The sequence below is a fragment of the Pomacea canaliculata genome, linkage group LG12, assembly GCF_003073045.1.
Source record: "Pomacea canaliculata isolate SZHN2017 linkage group LG12, ASM307304v1, whole genome shotgun sequence".
Taxonomy (NCBI): Eukaryota; Metazoa; Mollusca; class Gastropoda; order Architaenioglossa; family Ampullariidae; genus Pomacea; species Pomacea canaliculata.
Window position 1 is genome coordinate 1,948,986 of NC_037601.1, and position 21,883 is coordinate 1,970,868.

Below are 21,883 nucleotides of genomic sequence, written 5' to 3' on the forward strand. Positions count from 1 at the left end.
AAATATCTGTCTGCTACAGAAAAGCTCTCATGAAGCCTTTTTTAACAGAAAAAACAACTCAAACCACCTGACAAGAATACAAATATAAAAAGCTATGTAACAAAAAATGATACACACCCCCCCCTGTAACAGGATGGATGATCTCAAAGCAGGCTTTACAATGCGAATGGCCGTGAGTTCTTTGCCACTGTTTACGTCCATGCATCATCACATCAGATGCATGGCGTAAGCGCTCTTACAATGGGGCGTTGAGCCTTACGGAAAATGCTTGACTTTGGTTAACGTCCTGCAAGAGTGTTGTAGAAACTGGATACTTCTCCTTGACAGCAATATAATCCTGAAAAAGGCAGCATTATCTGAGTATTGCTGTAATAGTTTGTTTTACAATGTTAAACAATTCACGTGGTAGCAAATGACCTAAAGTGGGGGAGGGGGGATCATATGTTTTTAATGCTGTATCACGGCATAGAAAGCCAGCTCTGAAAACAGTTGCCAAATCCAGGAGAAAGCCTGAACCCAGGACAGCCAACTCTCAGCATTGGTGATGCGCCACTCGTACAGGATCTTGACAACTTCCTTTAGCAAGTCTAATACTTTCCTCAGTTATAGTCTGCCGTATCGCGCATGAAGCGAAACTTCACTTTCGTTATCGTTGCTTTAACTGCACAGCCATTTTTTTTTATTTTCTTTGCCATTTACGATAACATTTTTACTGTTAAATCTAACACGTGTTTTCTTGTTACGTCTTACGTTAGCAGTTATTATACCACTTTGTCAAGGCTTAATGAAACGCAAGTAACCAGACGTGTACAAGAAAACATGTGGTTTAGAGTTTAAAAGTAAAAAATGTTATCGTAAATCGGCGAAGAAAAGAAAAGGAAAATAATGGCTAGTGCAGTTAGAGCAACGATAACGAAGTGAAGTTCCTTCATGCGCATGCGGCAGAACTATACGAGAAGTTAGTCCTGCTAGGAAGTTTCATCCTTTACACCACCGGGTATACTAACAGGCATTATATCTTGAGCTATAGATAATTTTTTGGCAATTGCTGAAAGCAGCTGTTTTTTAAACTTACTAACAACAGTGCTTAATTAAATTTACCACTACGCAAAATTATTTCTTACTAAGCGGCAGATCTTGGCAAGTATGCCATTCTGTTTACAACGAAATAACTTTGAAAGCTAAAATTAAAGATTTAGTTACTACAAATCTTTCTTTCAGTCATCCTTCTTTGGAGTCGCAATTTTAACAGGACAATGTAGGTACAATCAGCTAAGCTGCCTGATGAACAAGTACTACAAGATTGATAACACGAATGACGCTAATGATTTTTAAAAATTACTTTTTAACGCTATTGACTTACCTCAGGCTGGATGTTGATACTTCAATTGCGTCGGCAGACCATTTTCTGAAACAATTTCATTTCGTCCATGGGCTTCCGCCACAGCAGATTGCTGCCTCATCCCAATTTTCCGGTCGCTATCTGAAAAATAAAATACAAGGTTCATTGTTTTTCACTAATTTACGTAAAGCGTTTCTTTTCCCGCGTTAGTCATGGAACCTTCCACCACCGACATCCCATTTACAGAAGTCTTAATACAAAATCGCCAGAAGTTATTTACAGCAAAAATCGAAAGCATAACAGAGATATGAAAGAAAAAAAACTCAAGGGTAAACACACCAAAGGTAGGATTATTCTAAAAGAAGCTACAAAATATCGAATATTGATAATATAGTAAGCATCAGTTTTGCTTACTTTGAATAACCCGCGTGGTTCACAAGCAAACGGGGTTCCACTTCCGTTGCAAGGGTCCCAAGGATTGTGAATCTTCTCAAAGTTGGGGCAGGGACGGGAGAGATTAGAGACGAAATATTTACGCAGCAACTTGCAAGCATTTGGTGTTGTTGATTTCTTTAGGCACTTGTAAATAAACAAACAAGAAATATGTAGATTGTGAACGTGTTGTATAGTTAACAGAAAACATATGTGGTTATAGTAGAAAATATTTGTGCTCACTGTGCGATGACTGAAGTTTGCACAAGCTTTTTATATTTAAAAAACAATTGCCAGCATAGGTGCTTAATATATAAATCACACAGTTAGTAAGTCAAACACAGATGGAACTGTTGAAAAAGAGTGCTAAAACTACGGCATGGACACGCAAATGCCCAAGATAACGAGGCAGGGAGAATAATCCGTGTCAATAACAATGAGCTTCGTACACATAAGCATCCCTTAATAAAACGCGTGTGTCGCAAAACAAGGACGAAGATGTAAACATATCTGTCAACTTGACTGCAACAGATTCTTTTCCTGCTACCAAATTGAAATCTAAACACAAAGTTTTGGGGAACAAGGTAAGACTTGCGTTGTTCAATCACTGGTAATCGGTTCTAGTGTTGAGTTTTTAATTTTCGCACTTACAGTATTTCCATCTCGTCTTTCAAGACTGATGTTGTCTATTTAATATCATTATTTATTTGTGGTAATTTAGTTTTTTATTTTCTTTATATTGACAGCCTTACCTGCACTTTGTCGCTCGATAATGTATCACCGGTCTGAAGCGTAATGAAATGTTAAGCCAAAAGTCTGAAACAAAGACGAAATCAAAGAGCCTACTTGGCGGCTGCCTTCGGAATCCTCCTTAATCGTTCCTCCACATTAGTTCCTTTACTCGGCAAGGAACCAAATCCACTGATTCCCCTTTCCGTATTCACACCTGTACAGCTAGGACCAACCGCGTCTCGACGCGGCTGCCTCGGGAGTCCTTCTACTCAGTATTTTTTCATACCCCAGAGATTCGGTGAACCTTGCTCACTTCTGCACGTTATTTTTCTGTCGTCTGCCTCCTTCCTTTTTCTTTTCTCTTCCAAACGTCAAATCAAATCCAAAATTGCGTCAGATTATGACGTTAGATTATGACGCAGCAACCCCCTCCTCCCCTCGCTCACGCACGGGTAAGGGCGATAATGCCTGCCTAACAACAGACAGGGGCAACAACCCCCTGTTCCCAACATTCATGCAAGCATGAACGTGCCTTAAATGTGTGGATAGTGTTTGTGATTGTGCAGGGGGAAAATGGTTGTACATAGGGGAGTATGTAGTGTTGCATGCAATTGCTGGTGACAGAGAACTTATTGATACCAACCATCATTACAACATGTTCCTCATTTATCTTACCTTATCTATCCATTAATTTATTGCTGAGAAACTACTAACATTTCTAGCCAGAAGTGATTGGCAGGTGAGTTTGAAAGTGCTTGGAAGTAAAGCCTGTTTTATTTCATTTTATCATTGATAAAGCATTATGCACCATGAGTCGCAGGGTATTGTCATCTTCCTTCTCAAAAATTTAAAAATCTGTTTCAAGAGCTTTGACATATGTTCTAAAGAATGCTTTTATTCTGAAGACCTCAAAATTTGCTAAAAGGAAAGCAATTTATTAAACTGCTTTGTCAAACCTTTTAGAAGATCACAATGGAAATGCAGAAAATGATGTAAATTTAGAGCATGGCAAGTAGACAATGAGTATTTTGGCATTATTGTGCATACAGTATCCTATAAATATAACATCTTCTGTTGCAGTAGCATTGGGTGAACAATATTAATTTATCAAGGTAACGGACACTGCTAATGGCATTTGTCTTAACGAATAAACCAAATGCAAAAACACATTGCATTCTAAAGGTGCCATTTATAGGACTAATTAATGCCTTAAACTCAACATTGCTAAAGAATTTTGTTGTTGTTGAGAAATTTAATAAATACATCATGACTCTCTTTCAGCAACAGTCATTGCCAAAGAATAGGGTAGGTGACATGAGCTCAATATGCAGTTAGTCATCTGCACTTTATGCTCAGCCATTGAGCAAGTGGTACGGACAAATGAAGCTAAAAACATGTCAACTGCTGAAAACTGTAGAGTGTAAAGAACTTTCTGGTGCTGTTGTTGAATGTAAATACGTAATAATAATAAATGCAAAATTTGTAAAGCACATACACTCCTAATGAGTATGCTTCTTGCTCAAGAACAAGAACGAAACTTAGAGCTCAAGACAAGAACGAAACATGACAGTATACAAGGGAAAGGAAAAACAACATACGAAGTATGAAAGAATAAACAACAGTACTAACGAAGAATAAAATCAAATACAGAAAACACAAAGCGGAACCATCTAACAAGAACAAGAGCTGAGAGTAACATGATATTACAAAGGAAGGGTGTGACAAAGGACTAGCATTATGGGATAGGTTGTTAGGAGAAATGTTGACGGAAGAGGTGTGTTTTCTGTGCCTGCTCAAAGGATTCAATAGTGGGTAGGTGGCAGATATGGAAAGGGAGAGAGTTCCATTCTTTCACTGCACAATAACTAAAAATCCTGTGGCTATATGTGTTCTGGTGACAGGAAGAGTAAGGAGACGATCATCAGACAAGGAGCGGAGTTGTGTAGCTGGGATGTGAGTGTCACACGCAACTGAACTTGTTCGCCTCTACACGCTATCACACATTCAGTGGTGACATTCACGCATTCTTTCGACAAAGACAACACTAACTCTGCCTCTACACAGGCCCTGTTTACATTTAATAACTCTGATATTCAACTCACTATACGTACACAAGACTATGAACCCTGAATATCCCCTTAATGTGCCAACTGTTCATCCAAAACAAACAAAAAAAGTTCCACTCACTGTTTGAAAAATGTCACACAGTCTTTCACTTTCACACACACATAGAATAACTTTCAATCTCTCTAAAGTTCTTTTAAGTAGACGCAATTCTCTCCTTCTGTCAACAAAATAGTTCAACTTACTGTCTGAGAAGGTGGCAGACGTCACTGGCGAATACACAACTATTATTTCCTTTGGTCAACATCCTCACTTACTTCTCCTCGTGTAGCTTACTCTTTCCAGTCCTGTCATCTGCCACTTGATGTAGGATACTCTCTCTAATAAAACAATAAACGGCGTAGAGAAAATTGCGATTACTCATCACGGAAGTAGACTGTTATCATACTTACCCTGAACTACAATGGGTTATAATGTTCTCGTGCTGTTGATCTTCAATACGAGAAGTTAACCCTCTGGTGTCTGTTGTTGCTTTGTCACGTGTTCCTTTGTTGTGGGAGATGATGATACGGTTTGGTGCACGGGTAGCAAAACGTGTTTACTCGTGTCCTGACGAGCAACTTCGTGGGCGGGGATGGAGAGGACCAAACGACTATTGCTCTACACTTATACTTATCTACCTGTCGTTATCAACGACCGTGTCTCCTTCATACAACAAACTGTGGCTAAGTTTAATCAGTCAGTCATTGTGCAATTATTTCACGTGATGCGGCGAGGGAGACATAAACCTGCCGCACACGCCGCCCTCGTCATCCTTCGTCGGATGGTCAGCGGGCAGCCATGGACGTCCACAAAGTTGCTGTTGTCGTCTGTCTGCTGCTCTTCACCGCATCAGTGCGATGCCAGCTTCCCAGGTGTAAGTGAAACTCATATCCGCTCTACGGTGCTTACTTAAGTCTAGGGATAACACGGGAACCCCCGGGGTAAAGATTGGTTGCCGCCAGACTGGTCTACGCAAAAAACAACAGTTGTGCAAGCTGTCCATGTGTACACAATAGGTTAAGGTGTAAACAATAGGTTGTTTAAGGTGTAAACATTGGGTTGTTTAAAGTGTGCACAATATGTTTGGTTGTTTAAGGTGTAAACAATATAATGTTTGGTTGTTTGATGTGTACACAGTAAAGGTTAAACTGTAGAAAATGTCAAATTGGGAAAATATTTGTAGAACGATAGGGTACTTATTAGGGGGTGCAGAATGAGCACCTGAGGAGATTTGTCTGTTTTCTTATACTGAAAACTGAGATCATTCATATTGTTAATTAACTTAATATATATATAGTGTTTCATATATCACTCGTATGCAAATACCTTGAATATAAAAGAACGGTGTTAAGGCCTTCGAGGTATGTGTCTGGAAATGAAAGAGGGCATTGAACGCTTCCATCAGGGTGTGTCAACCACTGGAGAATATTGTGTGTGGATGTGTCAGTGAGTGAAGACATACTGTTTGAGTGTCAGTGAAGGAAATATGATGTTTTTATGTCTGAGTGTGGGTGTGACCTGTTATAGGTGTGACCCGACAGACCTGTTATACGTGTGTGTGTGGGTGTGTCAGTACATGACAGACATGTTATAGGTATTTGGGTGTCAGTGAGGGTAAGACAGTATTGTGCTTCTCCATTATGTTAATGCAGACATTTTTTATTGCATGTTCTCCTTGTTGTCTTGGTTTTATAACCACTTAACTCTGTCATTCGATTCCCTTCAAAAGACAACCTGCTGGATTACTGCGACCAAACACTGGACGTCGACACCTCCATGCTGCTTCGCGTGGACATCCCTGAGTACCAGTCTCTCTCTCAGTCCTGCCAGGTGACCATCAGCTCCGACCATGCTCCAAGCAACAACTTTGTCCGCCTGCAGCTGCTGAATGTGGACGCTGACTGCGAGAGTCTGTCGATGCGCTTGTATGATGGTCAGGGTACCTGGAACCCACTTACGGGTATGTCTACCCCGCTTTGTAAACATAGCACAGCAGAGGAGCTTACATAGTACAGTGTAATAATATAGTATAATAGGCTGAATAAAAGCACGACAGTAGACCAGCAACACGCTGCTCTATGCTGCATCCTCTTCAGTCGTGTGACTAGTGATGTCGATGCCTCATGTCCCTGGCGCCATTCTTTTTGTCGCAGACGCCATTTGTGGATACGTACCAACATCAGCAAGGATGCTGAGGACGACTCAAAGCACCCTGACGATTCACATCCAAGCCAGCGGCTATTTTGCTAGAAGCATGAGGTTCTTGTTGTTGGCAACCAGTTATTCTCTAGGTAAACACACTAACGCCTTCAAAGCCAGACACACATGTGCATGGACACGCACACGCACACACACACACACACACACACACGTACGCACACACGCACACACGTTCACATTTATACCCACGTACGCGCGCATCATACTCACTAACCCTCTCCCCTGACTTGTATCTCTCTCGTCCATTTCTAGGCACACACCACAGTGAGAAATCAGAGGGTCTCTCCCTAGGGTTTCATTTTGGTGTCAGCTTCTATTACAAACATGTTGTGTACACAGGGCAATGCACCGCAGCAATCTACTAGGTCAGTTATAACATCCTCCATGCCCTCGTTTGTTATATTTGTTATAACACCTTAATGTTACACCAGTGACAGCACTTTGTCATACCAGTTATCCCACTTTTCCTACCTGAGCATCTTGTTGACACCAGATTACAACTACGAGGACTTTGAATGCCACAACTACGGGTTCATCGCCAGAACGCTGACATGCGACGGCTACAACAACTGCGGGGATCGGTCCGATGAAGACTTCTGTCACGTCATTTCCTGGTCCTGGAAGATCCCCGCCATTGCTGGAGGTTGCATTACCGCAGTTGTCATCATCATCGTCGTCGTCATTATGGCCGTCAGGAGACGATCCCGTCGCGCGCAGCACGAGAAGACAAATGTAAGCACATGCTGGCTGACCTTGACCCATAGCACACAGTCACATGACGCAGCCCCCTAACAACAACAACAACAACAACAACAACAACAACAAAACCCTCCATATCCATTCTCCACTTCCACCTCCACCACCTACCCACCACTGAAGACAGACCTCTGCCTTGAGCTTCACTCCTCCTCCTTTTTCAACCCCCTGCTAGTCTTCCTCTTCTAAATCATGATACTCTCAGTTTTCGTTACCTCATTCCTTTTTACGTTTTCTATATTTGTCTTTTATTACTCATCGGTGCTGTTGTTCATCCTTCCGTTCCTTCCTTTGTTGTCCATGTCTCGTGCTTGTCTCAAGCTCTGAGAGCTCGCTCCTTGCTGTTCTAGAGAACTGAGCACTAGCCTTGTGTCCACTGCTGTGACAGATGACTTGTAGTGTGACTGGTCGTCTGTTTGACAGGTTGCTACCCCAGTCATGCAGCCTGGTATCCCAGTGTTGCCATCCTACGGCGCCATCCCGGGTAGCGGCTATCAGCCCCGCACCACGCCCATGGAGTATCCTCCAGACTACTCTCAGGTCTCCACCCCGTCTCGAGTGGAGCCAGGGACACCAGCAGTTGAAGGTGCAACTGCTGGCATGAAGATCAACTGATGGCTTGGCTTACCTTGACAGTTTCTTCTCACGGAGTCATGGCGGTTACTGTGACGTCACAGAAAGTTGTGTACACATGACCTGGCCTTCTGTTGCTGACTGAGAAGATATTGGAAGCACTGTCAAGTATGAAGGCGGCTGTTGCTCTCATCAACCGGCTTGTACACCAGCTTGGTCGTACTTTCCATGCGCACCTCGTTTTTCACATCCGGTAAAGTTTGTGTGACAGTAGTCGCCCCTAACTCTGCATCCTGTTGCTTGCAGCTCAAAACAAATCAGAAACAATAAGAACACACTTCTTAAATAAATCATTTTACACTGAAACTGGACAGTGAGGTACTATTCTTGGATTAACTTCTGATTTATTAGAAAACAAAAAATATTTTTTAAAGACTAATGAATATATTTTGTACCTCTTGTTGCTCTTTAATCACCCAGATATTTTTGTACTTTTTTTTAAAAAAAATTTTAAAGTTCACGTTTTAGATTTGGAGAAAAAAGTGTAGATAGCATCTGTTTTCTTCCTTATTACTTGAGACAAAGATCATAAGACATGCTGGCAGGTGGCAAGCAATTCATGTTAAAATAACAAACAAATAAACAACATATGTGGACCTCAATGAGATCTGCCATTTGAAATCCACCCTCTTGTCTGCAGCTACATTTACAGAGGAGAACATAGGCAGGTACATACAGACTGCATTGCTTTTACACTTCCTATTGTGGGTAGCTTCCAGTGCAGAAATAAAAAAATACAAAAACAGCATTCAGTGTTTCCTTTTACATCCACGATTTCACGTTTTTGTAGAGAAGCAGAGAAAGGGAGAGAAAGGGAGAGAGAGAGAGAGAGAGATTCAGCATTAATAATATTCAGAATAAAATAAACCAGCATCAGATCTCTTCACTATTAAAAATTGTAGCATTAAAAATTAAGCAAACTTAGACCACTAACATTACTAAAACTTTCGAACTAATCAAATCACTTCATTACTAAATATTGTCGGTGTAGCAGAAAGAAAATCCGATCACTTTAAATATTACAGAAACACTCGGTGAGTATGAGCGATATCTCCCGTTCAAGTGATTACCACATCTTCACTTATCAACCTTTGTTATCTTTGTCCTGAAACTATTTTATCAACAATGATGAGCACTGACTCATCTGTTGATAGCCATTACAGACGACACAAAAAGTAGATAATAAGTAGAACACAACGTGCGCTTTAATCAGCAAGTGGGTGAAGCAAGGGGTTGAACAGTCATCGTCCAATGTCTACCCGTGTGCACCCGAGGCTGCTAGACAGTTGTCATTTTATCTTCTTCGGCAACCTTCAGCAGCTTCATCAACATCAATGACTTCCAACATCGTTGTTGTTGCCGCTGGCATCCTCCTCGCTGGCTTGGTGCACTGTCAGCCACAGACGTGTGAGTACCTCTGTTGTTTGTTGTTGTTTGTTTGTTTGTTTGTTTGTTTGTTTGTTTGTTTGTTTGTTTGTTTGGTGTTGAACTCAATCCCAACCTGTTGAATCGCCCTCGTCAGACAGGCCTCATCATTTCCTGCTGACTAACAACTGGATTTGCAGGTCTAATGAATCGAGAAAAGAGACTGGAAGTAAGTGAGAGTAAAAGTAGACATGTCCAGAATGTACCTGTTCATACCAACAGCTGGACAAGGATGTCTACCTGCGTGTTTACTTGTCTATATATTGTTGATACATGATTGTTGATATCTATATATCGTTCTTCTGGTGAAGTAGTTTAGACAGGTAACTGCTCAGGGAGTCGTTCGGTGCAACTCACTAACTTACTCATCCCCCTCCTTCATTTTTATTGCGTCCTCCAAAAGGTGTGTAACATTATTATGAGGGATGGGAACATGTGTAGCCTGGTGTCAGTGTTTGTCTGTGCAACTACATTTATTTGTGTGTAGGCAGCATGGTGTGGGCAAGTTTACAAACACGTGTGTGTGTCTCTGTGTGTGTGTCTGTGTGTGTGTGTGTGTCCATGTTAACGAGTGCGTGCGTGCGTGCGTGTGTGTGTCCATGCTTACGAGTGCTACCATCACTTGGCCTCCCTGTGTATGTTTAAGTGTATATTGGTGTCAATGAATGCGCACACTTATCTGGATGTTGGTGTCGGCCTGTCTCGCTGTGTACTACAAGTGTACAGGTGTATCTGAGTACCGACACGTCACCTGGCTGCCTCGTCACTGAATATATTAACATCGTGTTTCGGTTTTGTAAGACCCTAAAACACTTGTAAAGCTGAATCCAGAAGCTTCTCAGTGTTTGTTTATAGCCAGTATAATTCTTCATAAAGTCACATACCTTGAAATACACTGCTTATTATGGGCCAGGGTTAAGTTAATCGTTATTTTGAATGATGAGAAAAGTGTAATGGACCACATCACCTACCCCTGACCCAGGGAAGCATGATCGGGGTAGGAGTCAGAGAGGGGAGGGAAGGTGGCGGGTGGCGGGGTATCATGTCACCTGTGGAACTTACCTGTGTAAACCAGCGATACTTCCTTCCCTCAACAGTCGACCTGTTGGAGCTGTGCGGCCAGACACACCTGGTGACGTCATCAGCCCTACTGGTGGCCGACGTGGATGGCTACTCGGGTACAGCCGAGAACTGCCAGGTGAAGGTGGTGTCTCGCCACGAGAACCTCTTCAACCATCTCCGCCTGCAGCTGCTGGATGTGGACTCCGACTGCAGGTACCTGCGGATGTACATTCGTGACGTCAAAACCTCCTGGCACTCAGGTAACTGCCGCCCTCTGTCCTCACACCGGCAAAATAATTGTGATCATTGTGTGAAGAAGCCAACGAGATCACAGAGCTTTGATGTGAGTCCAGATAATTGTGTTAACAAAATCACGGAGTGTTGATGCTCGTCCAGACAGTTGTGAATGTGAATGTGTATCACCCTTGCTCTGCTCCTCACAGTAAAATGGCCGGGGTTCGAGGCCAGCCACCTCCTTTCTGCTCTGCCCTCCCAGCACCTGAACTCTCACAGTTGGAGATATTTGCTCTTGAGCATGCTCTTCGACTAGTCATCTTCAACTGAACTGTAATAAGTTAAAAGAGATTAATTGTTCTAAAACAAGTTACAATCATTAAACTAGTGACAATTTACCAGACGTTACCTCGTTACTATATATTAGATACATTACTATATATTACGAGGCTGTGTAACTTTGACCTTTGACCCTGTGTAACCCTCATGTGCAGACAACATCTGTGGCACGGGATGGTCGTCCATCATGTACGAAACATCGGACACCGCTGTCATCGACGTGTGGAAAGTTGGCGGCTATTTCAACAGAAACATGAAGTTCACACTCTTGGCGACTAGTTTTTCTAATGGTGAGACTTCTGGCAACTAGTTTCTCTAGCAATAACAGTTCTCCCTCTCCTTCATTTCCTCCATTGTCTTCTTCTTCCGTCCCTCCTCATCTGTTCGCCTGTGCGTGTTTTGTTTTGCTTTGTTTATCATTTCCTAGCCATCTGCTTTTATTTGAGCATAAGTCAAGCCAAAGCTGCTGCCCTCCGCCATTCCTCATTCCAGACATCAGCTCTGGAGACTTTGTCTGCGACAACTCTGAGAGCATCGACGACAGACTCCGCTGTGACGGCTACAACAACTGCGGCGACTGGTCTGATGAGAGGTCGTGCACTTTCCTGACGTGGCCCTGGAAGGTGGCTTTCATTGTTGGAGGGTGCGGCCTGGGCCTCGTCATCGCTGTTGTCATCGTCGTTCATGTCATCAGGAGACGCAACCGTCGGGCGGCGCACAATGCCCTCACTCGCGCTGTAAGCAGAAAACCAAATTAATAATTGTAATGCAAATACATGTAAAGTAGTAATTAAAAAAAATTATGGTCAACAAAACGAAGTCGACATTTAAAAAAAATTTATTTCAACACCGACTGTACGAGTCATCAAACGTTCGGCACAGCCTCCATATCATCCGAGTCCCGATAATTCTGCATATTAACATCGTAACATTGTAGTCTGTAACAGATTGTAACACTCAGTCCACCATTACACACCATTACACTGCACAATCAACAGTCCTTGACTCCATCTCGCATCATCTTGTAGTTATTGCCCCACTGGGTGATTCTCCCCTCACCCACCCACCAATAAAAACTTGTAGATGTTAGAATTCTGGACAATGGACATGTCACGTGACATGTGATGTAACAACTTTACAAACATCTCATTTGCCTGGTGGACTATTTGACAGCCGGTTGCTACGCCAGTCAAGCAGACCGAGGTACCCGGACTACCTTCCTACGGCTCCATCGCCGCCTTCCCACCACCGCCACCCTACTCGGCCGTCGACAGTCAGGTCAACGTGCCACCCGCTTCCCCACCCGTTTATCAAACAGAAGAAGCGACTGAAGCTACACCCACCGGACGCTAATTTCGTTACTCGTGGAGGACATTGGGGGTACGTCACCCACCGTCTACCCTGTCGGTGGTCACGTGCCTTGGTGTGACGCTCCCGTGTGGTGTTGTGACGTCACGCAACCGTCGCGTCTGTAATTAAAACATTATTTTTGTGTTTATTTAATAACCTTTAACATGAGTTTACATTAGGAAATCGTTGAAGATACAGCCTGAGTTTCTTGTCGTGTAAATGTTTACAGTGGAGTGTCCAGTAGTAAAAGATGAAACTGAATCGCAGTTTCCTGTTTTTTTTTTAAACCTCCGTGGGTGCGTGCGTGAGACAGAGAGGTAACCTTAATAAACACTGAATGCAGTCTGTCGGCCACTCTACACATACTTCAAGTCAACTGGACGACATCAGTGGTATTCATTCATTCTCTTGACCAAAACCGAGATGAATTCTCCCCTTCTTTTCTCGAGATACACACTCACAAACATCAAAACACACAGAGAGAGGACAACATGTACATTGATACTGATGTTGTCAAGGCTACAGGCAATGGGAGAACGATGTTAATGATTCTGACCTCTTTCTGTGCGTGCTGATGTTTGTAGATGTGTATCTGGAGAACGCAAGGAAGGAGAATTACGTATTCAGATTTTTGGAAACATATCTTGCACTGAACTTTAACCCCGTCACAAGAGAAGAAAAGTTGCATTCCACTATAGAAACACAGGAAAGTCGTGAGACAGGACTGTGAGAGACAGAGGACATTAATTGTTTACATGTGTGGCTGGAGAGACAGGACAATGTTTACAAGTGAGACTGTGTGGTGGGAGAGACAGAGGACATTGTTTACATATGAGACTGTGGATGTGACTTGAGAGACAGAGGACAATATTCACATGTGTGTGAGACTGTGACGTGGTTATCACAAGCTGCTATCACACATCCCAAGAGCCGCAGTATCCAGTCCCTTCCTAGCACCATGTCAGACAGCCTATTGTCCGTCCTCACACCACCACCACCACCACCACCACCACCCTCCATTATCTGGTGTGACCTGAAACCATCAGCGTGACCCCCAGCTACGTGATACTGAGTAACCTGTATACCCTATCTCTGTGTTCACTGTTCATGGCCATGGTTGCACGTGGAAGTGTATCTGTTACAAGCTGGGTACATTAGAACTGTGTGTGTAATGTATCTACATCAACACTTCTGTAGACAAGGTTGATCGCACGAGACACGCTGCACGTCTGTGTCCGGGGTTCTCCTCCCCTGTGGACTGTGAATAACGAAGAAAACAGTGAAGTGTAGTATGAGACTTCACACTACTACACAGACAGAGGACTGTTAGGTGGAATGCTACATCCTGTCCCGGAAGTTGTTCAGAACGTGATGTCACTTCACGGAGCCGCAGAAATACGAGTTTGGTTCTGTCTCTCCCTCCTTCACCTCGCGGCAGCGTCCACAGGTATGTAGTCCTTCAAGTCTTTACACAGTTGGTGTTGCTTTCTCTTACTTTTGTTGCAACTAATGAAAGTCCTACCTCGCCGACCATTAAAAAAAAAAATGGTGGGAGCTGGAGGCGCGGGGTTCGATCTCTGATGTCTGAGCTTGTCAACTGTGTCCTCAACGCGGTTGTCCTCTTCTGTGTATCTACTGCTTCTCAATGTTTACTTCCTGATGTCATTTACTTATCCTGTGGTCGTGAAATACTTTTCAGCAGGAGTGGCTTGCAGTTATTAGAGGGAAGGAGGGAAAAGTTACTCTTAATTAAAGTTTCTGTTACAAGTGACGTACATCATGTCATGCACAACGACTACCGACCGCCGCAACTGTCACCGTATCTACAACAAGATGAGGCAAGTCTCTTAATTGGAAACCGAGGCTTTCCCTGGTCTGAGTTCTGGGCGTTATCTAAACAGCGTGTTATCAATGTCCTCTACATCGTTATCACTGACGGTATTGGCGTGATGTAGCCCTAGTTGCTGGCACGGTGTTAAACACAAACAAACAAATTACTGGCAGTCACAACACTGATTTCAAACAATTAGAATCTGCCCTGTAGCAGAACTTAATTAATGAAGCGACCACACAACCACGTGACATGGACCAGCATGTGACACGAATCTCCTCAGTTTTGAAACGAAAGAACTAAAGAGTTCAAGAAACAAAACGTAGCAGTGATAAGATTCTGTGAAAGATAAGAAAATATGATGGCAGGGTATTCAAAATAGTGAGACACATCGCCTAACGACTACCTGGCGACGACTACACACAGCCAGCCACTAGTCCATTAGTCTGAGACCAGGTGTCACAACAAACTATTTCTGTTTACTAAGACAAGACCTTCGCCGGTAGCCATCTTCATCTTTTGTCGAGCTGTAAAATGTCTGACTGGGTGTTAACTTGTCGACACAGTCACACTGACCACATTGTTTACAGTTAACATAGAAAATTACTGCAACCACCAAGTCCTCGTCGACGATGCCAGCCAGCTCATCGTCAGCAACTGGACGTTGGTGCGAGAGAACAGTCCGTGCTGGGTGACTGTGACGTCAGCATCCCCAGGCCGCTCTGGTCGCTTCTTTCTCTCCCTGATGGACTTCCGCCTTCCTGGACCCAGATGCCTGCATGAGCGCTTGGACATTGTGGACAGCGACTCCAGGACCAGGCTCACCCGTAGGTCACTTAACATCTCTTCACACCACGTGTGTGTGTGTGAATGTATTCACTTCCATCTCTGTGATCACTAACCACCCAGTCTACATTGAACCCGGGGTTAGCTTAACAGCTTGGCCGTTAGCAGGGGTGGGGCGGGGGAGAGCAGGGGTGGGGCGGGGGAGAGAAAACAGTTTGCATTGCATCTGTTGACGTTAAATTGAGGTTACGAGCTCTGTTTGAATCTTGTGTGGCGGTTGAACTGTACCATTATTTACCTATTGCACTGTTCGTTAATTAGTCCTGTTGTGACGTCACACAGCCAGCAACGGGCTGTGCGGGGCGCCCTCCGCTCACCTGCAGTTTGTGTCCACCAACCAAACAGTCTTCCTCGTGCTGTCGTCCAACGACACGTCAGGTGACCTCCACTTCCGGCTGCTGGCAGTGCGATTTCACACACGTAAGAACTTCAACTCACATTTGAACGCCGCAGACAAACATAGACACAAAGAAATGACATAGACACAAAGAGACAAAGATAGACACAAAGAAATGACATAGACACAAAGAGACAAAGATAGACACAAAGAAATGACATAGACACAAAGAGACAAAGATAGACACAAAGAAATGACATAGACACAAAGAGACAAACATAGACACAAAGAAATGACATAGACACAAAGAGACAAAGATAGACACAAAGAAGTGACAAACATAGCAGACGCACAGAAGAATCGGGAGAAAACAGTCGACAGTTTTTTCATACAAAAATAAATGCAGTCAATTTGAGGGTCAAGCAAGCAACGTCCATGACTGGATTGACTGGAATCCTACAGACTGACCGCGGCGACTCAGTGGACAGTCAGTGCCAGACGAGTCAACACTGTGGTCAAAGTGTCTTGACCAAATGTCGCAGACTAATTTAAGTCGATGATGATGATGATAATGACGACGACGACGACGACGACGACGACGATGGGGATGATGATGATGATGATGATGATGATGATGATGATGATGATGATGATGATGATGATGGAACTACTGTCCTACGTGCTAACCCCTAACAGAACCGTGTGACCAGTCCACTGAATTCGGCTGCGACAATGGGCGGTGCATCTCCAGCCAGCTGCGCTGCAACGGCGACAACAACTGTGGCGACGACAGCGACGAGACGGACGGCTGTCTCATGTCCTCCACCGTCATCGCCATCATCGCCGCTACAACCACCGCTCTCATCTTGACAGTGGTAGCAGTGTCCGTAGTCCATTTCCGACGACGAAGCAGCGGAGAGCTATGGGTACGTTTCTCCTCCCCCTCCTAACCCCGTCTTTCTTTCCTAAGGGCGGTCGTCACCAATACAGTGAGGATCGGCTGTCATGGGTTCAAATCTCGTCTCGGGCACGCTGTTTTTCTCTATCTCTGCATGGGGCAACTGTTTTGCCGTGACATATCCTTAGTTGCTGGCTCGGCGAAAAACAACAAACACCTTTCCTTTCTACTGCAGTGGAGATCCGAGTGGATGTTTTGTTTTTTTTTTTGGCTGTTCACATCACCGTTGTCACAATATTTCCTGATCTGATTTTTGTAAAATTTCATGGATTTGTGCTATACTTTGTATTAATTGAACCTTACTTAGACCTGTATGTGTAGAAAAATTTTTCACAGGAAGCAATTTTGCAATTGTAAATTTTGTTAAGAAAAGGCTGTTCTGCAACCATCTAGTTTTTATTTTGATAAATAAATGCTTATTCAATCTGAATTTCGAAGGAATATATAAATTAAAGAAAATGGGTAAATGCTGTCTAGCAAGTTGTATGCTTACTTTACTTTGTAGTGGGGAGGACCTCATCTCATGGCAGGAGCTGGCGCCATCAACGAGGACTCTCCCCAACCAACGAGGAGGTTACTTGGGAACAGCAAGCAGACGTATGGCACACAAGAGCAACTGCCTTTCCCAACAGACTAAAAGGACAACTGCGGTGAAATTTATCAATAATGAAGCGTTTGATGCAACATCGCCAAAAACACATAGCAATGTTTACAAAAATACCTCTGACATTTCTGTTACCTTGAAACCACACCTGGGTTTTTTGGAAACCAGCCAATGGGCAGGAAGTGATGACATGTTACGATGTTTGTAAATAATGATAAACAAGCACAAGAGCTGTCAAATGAGAAAATAGCACTTCAAGCAGATTAAAGTTGACCAAGATGGTCTGCTTTGGTTTTTATTCAGTTTGCGAGACATGGTATTTGTCATGCACTGGCAAATTACATAATTAAAAGCAACATAATATAATTATTTGAAGCACTTGGCCCTTCTAAACATCCACATGTATATATATATTGACTTTCACTGTAGTCACTGTATAAAGTACAAGTGGAAGATCTATATGTACCTTGTGTCTTGCTGCCTCTCCACACCTATTCACAACATTTATAAACATTCATCATGACAGTTCATAGGCGTTGAATTAATATTCCTCAGGACAATGGTCTTGTGTATTCAATATCTATCTATCTATTCCTCTTCGTGCATCAGGTTGCACATAAGGCCTCAACCAGAGTCCGCCACCTACGGCTGAAACCCGCTCCAAGTGACCCCATGTCCAGCCCTTTCCTTTCATCTCCCTTTCCACTGTTCTTCTCCAAGTTTCCTTTGGGCGACCTCGCTTTCTTCGGCCGTCTGGAGTCCATCGTAGGATGACTCTGGAAAGGTCTGCTGTCTGCTGGCGGAGCACATGTCCAATCCATCGCCAACGCCTTCGTTGAACCTGCGTGGTGATGGACTCGGTTTCAGTTCTTCGGTGGAGTTCTTCGTTGGTGATGGTGTTTGGCCAAAAGATGTTAAGTATGCGCCTGAGGCATCTGTTTTGGAAGACGTCAAGTCTGTTACAGATGGTTTTGGTCATCTTCCAAGATTCTGATCCGTAAAGGAGGGTGCTGATCACAGGTGACTGGAAGATTCTCAGCTTGATCTTCTTACTGATGTTTGTTGCCTTCCATGTGCTCCTGAGTGAGGCCAAGGCCTGGCTGGCTTTCGCCAGTCGGGCTCGAATCTCCACCTCCGCATCCCCGGTGTTTGACATTTTGGACCCAAGATAGGAGAAACTGTCAACGTCCTCAATCTCTTCTCCATTTAGTTTGATGCTGTCTTGGACTTTGGTGTTCACTCTCATACTTTTCATTTTCTTTGCACTGACCTTCAAGCCAAGAATGAAGATGTGTTCAGAGCAGGATCGCCCAGGGCGAAATCCTGCTTGCTGTGGTCGGAGGTCTTTCTCAAGAGTTGCCGTCAGTCTTGACAAAACAATCTTGCTGAAGACCTTGCTGGTGAGGGAAAGAAGTGTTATGCCCCTCCAATCATTGCAGCCAAGATCTCCTTTCTTAGGTAATTTGAAGATGAGCCCTGTCTTCCACGCATCAGGGATCTGCCCTGATTCCCAAACCAAAAAAAAAAAGGCTGAAGATCAGAATTTTTTTATAAATCAATCACAAAATTACATTGACCCAACTGAGGGGGGCTGCCCTATAGCGGGTCCGCTGGGGGAATAATAATAATCTAAGGACCTTATGTATTAACAGCAAAGAGCTAAATACAATAGCGTGTGTAAAGCAAGCTGCTCAGTACAATGTACCCGTAATAAAACGACGAGAACAAGACAAGGACTGTGATGTACACGGATTATTCTTAACTGTGTAGCCGAGTCTTCAAACATTGTGTGTGGGCGACCACCTCGACATACAGAGAGAAAGATAAACGTGAACAGTAACTGATTGTGTTCTCTAGTTCCTGTAGCCTAATATCCGGTTTCTAAATAAGTTACAGACATTAGTGAGGACGAGTGGTTAGTGGGCAGTAGTCACGTGACTGTCATGCTAGTGTCTGTGAAGATGTTGGTCCGGTTGTAGTTTCCTGACCACTCGTCCTGTAGACAAAGTGTCGTTGTATCCCACAAGACTGTAGAGTGAGGGCACGTGCAGCCTTCAATCAGCATCACAGTTATCGTCATCACTTGTCTCTCTAGAGTCTAGACGATTCCTGTAGTTATCTCCCCTGACTTCTGGAATAATTACTGATGTAGGACAAAGTTTTTTGACCAAAGAAAAGTTTTTAAAGCAGACATAAACAGCGCAAACTTGTTCACACCATCAAAGCAGCGAGGTTGTATGAAGCGCAGATTTATAGTCAACAAACCTTGAGCCTGACACAGAGTTCAAGAGGCCAAGGCATGGAGTCACGTGAGCGGGTGCGCCAGCCTGAGTATAAGGTGGCCAAGGGCCGGAGGGGTAATAACTGCCTGGCAGTGGTACGTACCGGCGACAAAGATATTGTACTACAGCGCTTGGAAGAGAATGGATTAAAACTAAACCACAAGAAGTGTTCATTCAGCCAGCACAAAGTAAGGTATGTCGGGCATAGTGTCTCCTCACAAGCTGGCCCAGAAAAAATGTGCAAAAGTGCGTGACGGGCCGACTCCTGCAACCCCAGAGGACGTTAGACGATTTCTAGGTTTTGCAGGATACTACAGACAATTTGTGAAGGGTTTCTCCAAAATCGCGAAGCCACTTGTCGATCTGATGCCAGTATCGCAGAAGAAGAAAACGGGCAGGAAAACAGCTGACAAGAGCCAACAAGCCAAGTGGCGGTGGGGCCAAGAGGAGGAGGAGGAGGAGGAGGAGGAGGAGGCTTTTCAGACGTTAAAGGACTTTTTAAAGTCCCCACCAATTCTGGGGTACCCTGACTATAAGCTACCCTTCGAGCTGCATGTCGATGCTAGCGCGTTGGGGTAAGGAGCAGTCCTCTATCAGGAACAAGGACAGCAGCGAGCATTGTGCTTTGCCAGCCGTGGACTGAATAAAGCCGAGAAGAACTACCCGGCACACAAACTGGAGTTCTTGGCTCTGAAATGGGCCGTGACGGAGAAATTTCACGATTATCTCTATGGCCAGAAGTTCTCAGTGAGGACGGATAACAATCCGTTAACGTACGTGTTGACATCAGCCAGACTAGACGCAACCGGACATCGCTGGCGAGTTACAACTTCGACATCAGGTGCAGGCCCGGCAGCAGCAGCGCAGACGCTGACGCACTGTCGAGGCTGCAGGAGCATCACATCGAGGCAGAGTCCGTGCGAGCAACGTGTGATGCAGTACAGCCCGTCGCGTACGTAGAATGTCTTTCATTATCTATGAGGGTGGTAGACGAGAACTTCACGCCGCCACGTGATGTTGGTAGCAGCATCCGTGATGTGCAAGTACCTGATGTGTTTGATGATCATGACACCCTTGATGTGGCTACGCAGGAAGAGGAGCAAGAGATACCCGATGCAGAGAGTGGGAATGAGGACCAGGAGCCGGAGCAGCCAGGGCGCCGCCCACTATCCAGGTCAAGAACTGGGGGCAGGTCTAGAACTGCACCGGCCTGGTAACGTGTTAAGCCAGCAGACAATACATTCACCTGCATCCGCAGGAGCAGTGGAGACAATTGTAGGCAGACTACAATATGTGTTTAGGGCACTAATGAATATGAACTGTGTCGGACTGGCTTGTAGCAGCAGCCATCAAAGCCTGCATGTTAGAGAAGGACTAACGTCCAGTGCTACAAACTCTGGTCACATGTGTATATAATGTTTTTTTATTTTTATCTTGTTTTCATGATTCACTGTAGTTTTATTTGTATGTATATAGTGTTATTGGGGTGTCTATGTAGAGGTAGCACCTTTGACTTTCCGGCAGCAGTGTCCCTTGGGACAGACGGGAGCACTGGTCCTCACATGGCATTCAACTCTCACAGCTGGCTCCAGGTCTTTAACCTGGCTACACCCCGGTAACCGCTTCTGCTGGCGGGCCAAACGCTGTGAGGGGCTGACGTGTTATTATGCACGTCAATACAAATACTTGGAGAGGAGATGGGCGCCGCCAAGTTCGCCAAAGCCCACTGAAAGGACTTATGGACGCACAACAGAAAAGATGTCTGTTGCTGCTGCCGGAAGGTCCCCTACGCCCGGACCGGGCATGGGACTGAACTGAACTGAGTGTTATAGGGTAGCAGGTATATCACTGGTTTGTTTTTTTTTTTTTTACTTTTCGTGGCTTAGAGCAGGGATGCACAACCTACGGCCCGCGACGCGGTGCCATCCGGCCCGCGAAACTTCTGTCCACAGTGCAGGAAATCGGCATGTTAGTAATAAAAGAAGACCTTAAAAAAACGAAAAAAAGGAAGAAGGAGTATTTATCCCCACATAGGGGCGTCTCTCAATCTTTTTTTCGATGGACGAACATTTCGATTCAGTGCTCCGACTTGGTGTCTCTACGATGCAGTCGGACATTCAGAAGTTGGTTTCGGGAAAACAACTTCAAATATCCCACTAATTACTATATAATTAATGGTAAGTACAACTTGTTTCTAATAAAAAAAATGGTTTCTGCTCCATTTTTTTTTTTTTTCCTTTTTGTATTTTTGCGGCGAAGTGGCCCGCGACACGGCTGTCCGAAATGGATATGACCCGCAGGCCGAAAAAGGTTGGGCATCACTGGCTTAGAGCATGGGGTTAAATGCCGAGGACGACATTTCTTTATTGGGTGGTGGTGGGTGGTGTATATAGT

At 44.2% G+C, this 21,883-nt stretch overlaps 3 protein-coding genes and 2 long non-coding RNA genes across 6 annotated transcripts in view; 4 read left to right on the forward strand and 1 right to left on the reverse strand.

The window, feature by feature from the left end:
- LOC112576747 overlaps window positions 1–3,941 on the forward strand; it is a 13,569-nt gene extending 9,628 nt beyond the window's left edge. Inside the window, exon 3 of the long non-coding RNA XR_003101901.1 lies at window positions 3,788–3,941. This is a non-coding gene — a long non-coding RNA (uncharacterized LOC112576747). The remainder of the gene's footprint in view (window positions 1–3,787) is intronic.
- The window catches only part of LOC112576746, a 25,892-nt gene extending 20,994 nt beyond the window's left edge, over window positions 1–4,898 (reverse strand). Inside the window, exons 1-2 of one of the 2 annotated variants that reach the window (XR_003101897.1) lie at window positions 4,816–4,898; window positions 1,757–1,921 (exon numbers count right to left, since the gene is read on the reverse strand). This is a non-coding gene — a long non-coding RNA (uncharacterized LOC112576746). Of the gene's footprint in view, window positions 1–1,756; window positions 1,922–2,526; window positions 2,865–4,815 lie in introns of those variants that run through there. The other variant, XR_003101896.1, reaches the window with a different exon arrangement.
- A 449-nt stretch (window positions 4,899–5,347) lies between these two features.
- LOC112576744 lies at window positions 5,348–8,969 on the forward strand. Its single transcript, XM_025259421.1, has 5 exons — window positions 5,348–5,486; window positions 6,342–6,572; window positions 6,766–6,903; window positions 7,326–7,564; window positions 8,012–8,969. The coding sequence occupies exons 1-5, from the start codon at window positions 5,411–5,413 to the stop codon at window positions 8,201–8,203; spliced, it is 876 nt and encodes a 291-aa protein (XP_025115206.1). The 5' UTR covers window positions 5,348–5,410; the 3' UTR covers window positions 8,204–8,969.
- Window positions 8,970–9,423: 454 nt separating this feature from the next.
- LOC112576745 lies at window positions 9,424–12,900 on the forward strand. The gene is made up of 5 exons (XM_025259422.1): window positions 9,424–9,628; window positions 10,744–10,968; window positions 11,437–11,571; window positions 11,774–12,018; window positions 12,455–12,900. The coding sequence occupies exons 1-5, from the start codon at window positions 9,556–9,558 to the stop codon at window positions 12,632–12,634; spliced, it is 858 nt and encodes a 285-aa protein (XP_025115207.1). The 5' UTR covers window positions 9,424–9,555; the 3' UTR covers window positions 12,635–12,900.
- An 800-nt stretch (window positions 12,901–13,700) lies between these two features.
- Window positions 13,701–17,491, forward strand: LOC112553355. Its single transcript, XM_025220514.1, has 5 exons — window positions 13,701–14,078; window positions 15,053–15,289; window positions 15,591–15,728; window positions 16,342–16,571; window positions 17,109–17,491. Exons 1-5 carry the CDS (start codon window positions 13,967–13,969, stop codon window positions 17,238–17,240), a joined length of 849 nt encoding a protein of 282 aa, XP_025076299.1. The 5' UTR covers window positions 13,701–13,966; the 3' UTR covers window positions 17,241–17,491.
- The last annotated feature ends 4,392 nt before the right edge of the window (window positions 17,492–21,883 follow it).

Excerpts from the sequence above, each read along its gene's own strand:
- LOC112576744 (XM_025259421.1), top strand. The coding sequence starts at position 5,411 with ATGGACGTCCACAAAGTTGCTGTTGTCGTCTGTCTGCTGCTCTTCACC. Across the intron at positions 5,487-6,341 it reads GCGATGCCAGCTTCCCAGGT|ACAACCTGCTGGATTACTGC; the intron begins GTAAGTGAAACT and ends TCCCTTCAAAAG. Across the intron at positions 7,565-8,011 it reads CGCAGCACGAGAAGACAAAT|GTTGCTACCCCAGTCATGCA; the intron begins GTAAGCACATGC and ends TCTGTTTGACAG.
- LOC112576745 (XM_025259422.1), top strand. The coding sequence starts at position 9,556 with ATGACTTCCAACATCGTTGTTGTTGCCGCTGGCATCCTCCTCGCTGGC. Across the intron at positions 9,629-10,743 it reads GCACTGTCAGCCACAGACGT|TCGACCTGTTGGAGCTGTGC; the intron begins GTGAGTACCTCT and ends TTCCCTCAACAG. Across the intron at positions 12,019-12,454 it reads ACAATGCCCTCACTCGCGCT|CCGGTTGCTACGCCAGTCAA; the intron begins GTAAGCAGAAAA and ends ACTATTTGACAG.
- LOC112553355 (XM_025220514.1), top strand. The coding sequence starts at position 13,967 with ATGCTACATCCTGTCCCGGAAGTTGTTCAGAACGTGATGTCACTTCAC. Across the intron at positions 14,079-15,052 it reads CCTCGCGGCAGCGTCCACAG|TTAACATAGAAAATTACTGC; the intron begins GTATGTAGTCCT and ends CATTGTTTACAG. Across the intron at positions 15,290-15,590 it reads CTCCAGGACCAGGCTCACCC|CCAGCAACGGGCTGTGCGGG; the intron begins GTAGGTCACTTA and ends GACGTCACACAG.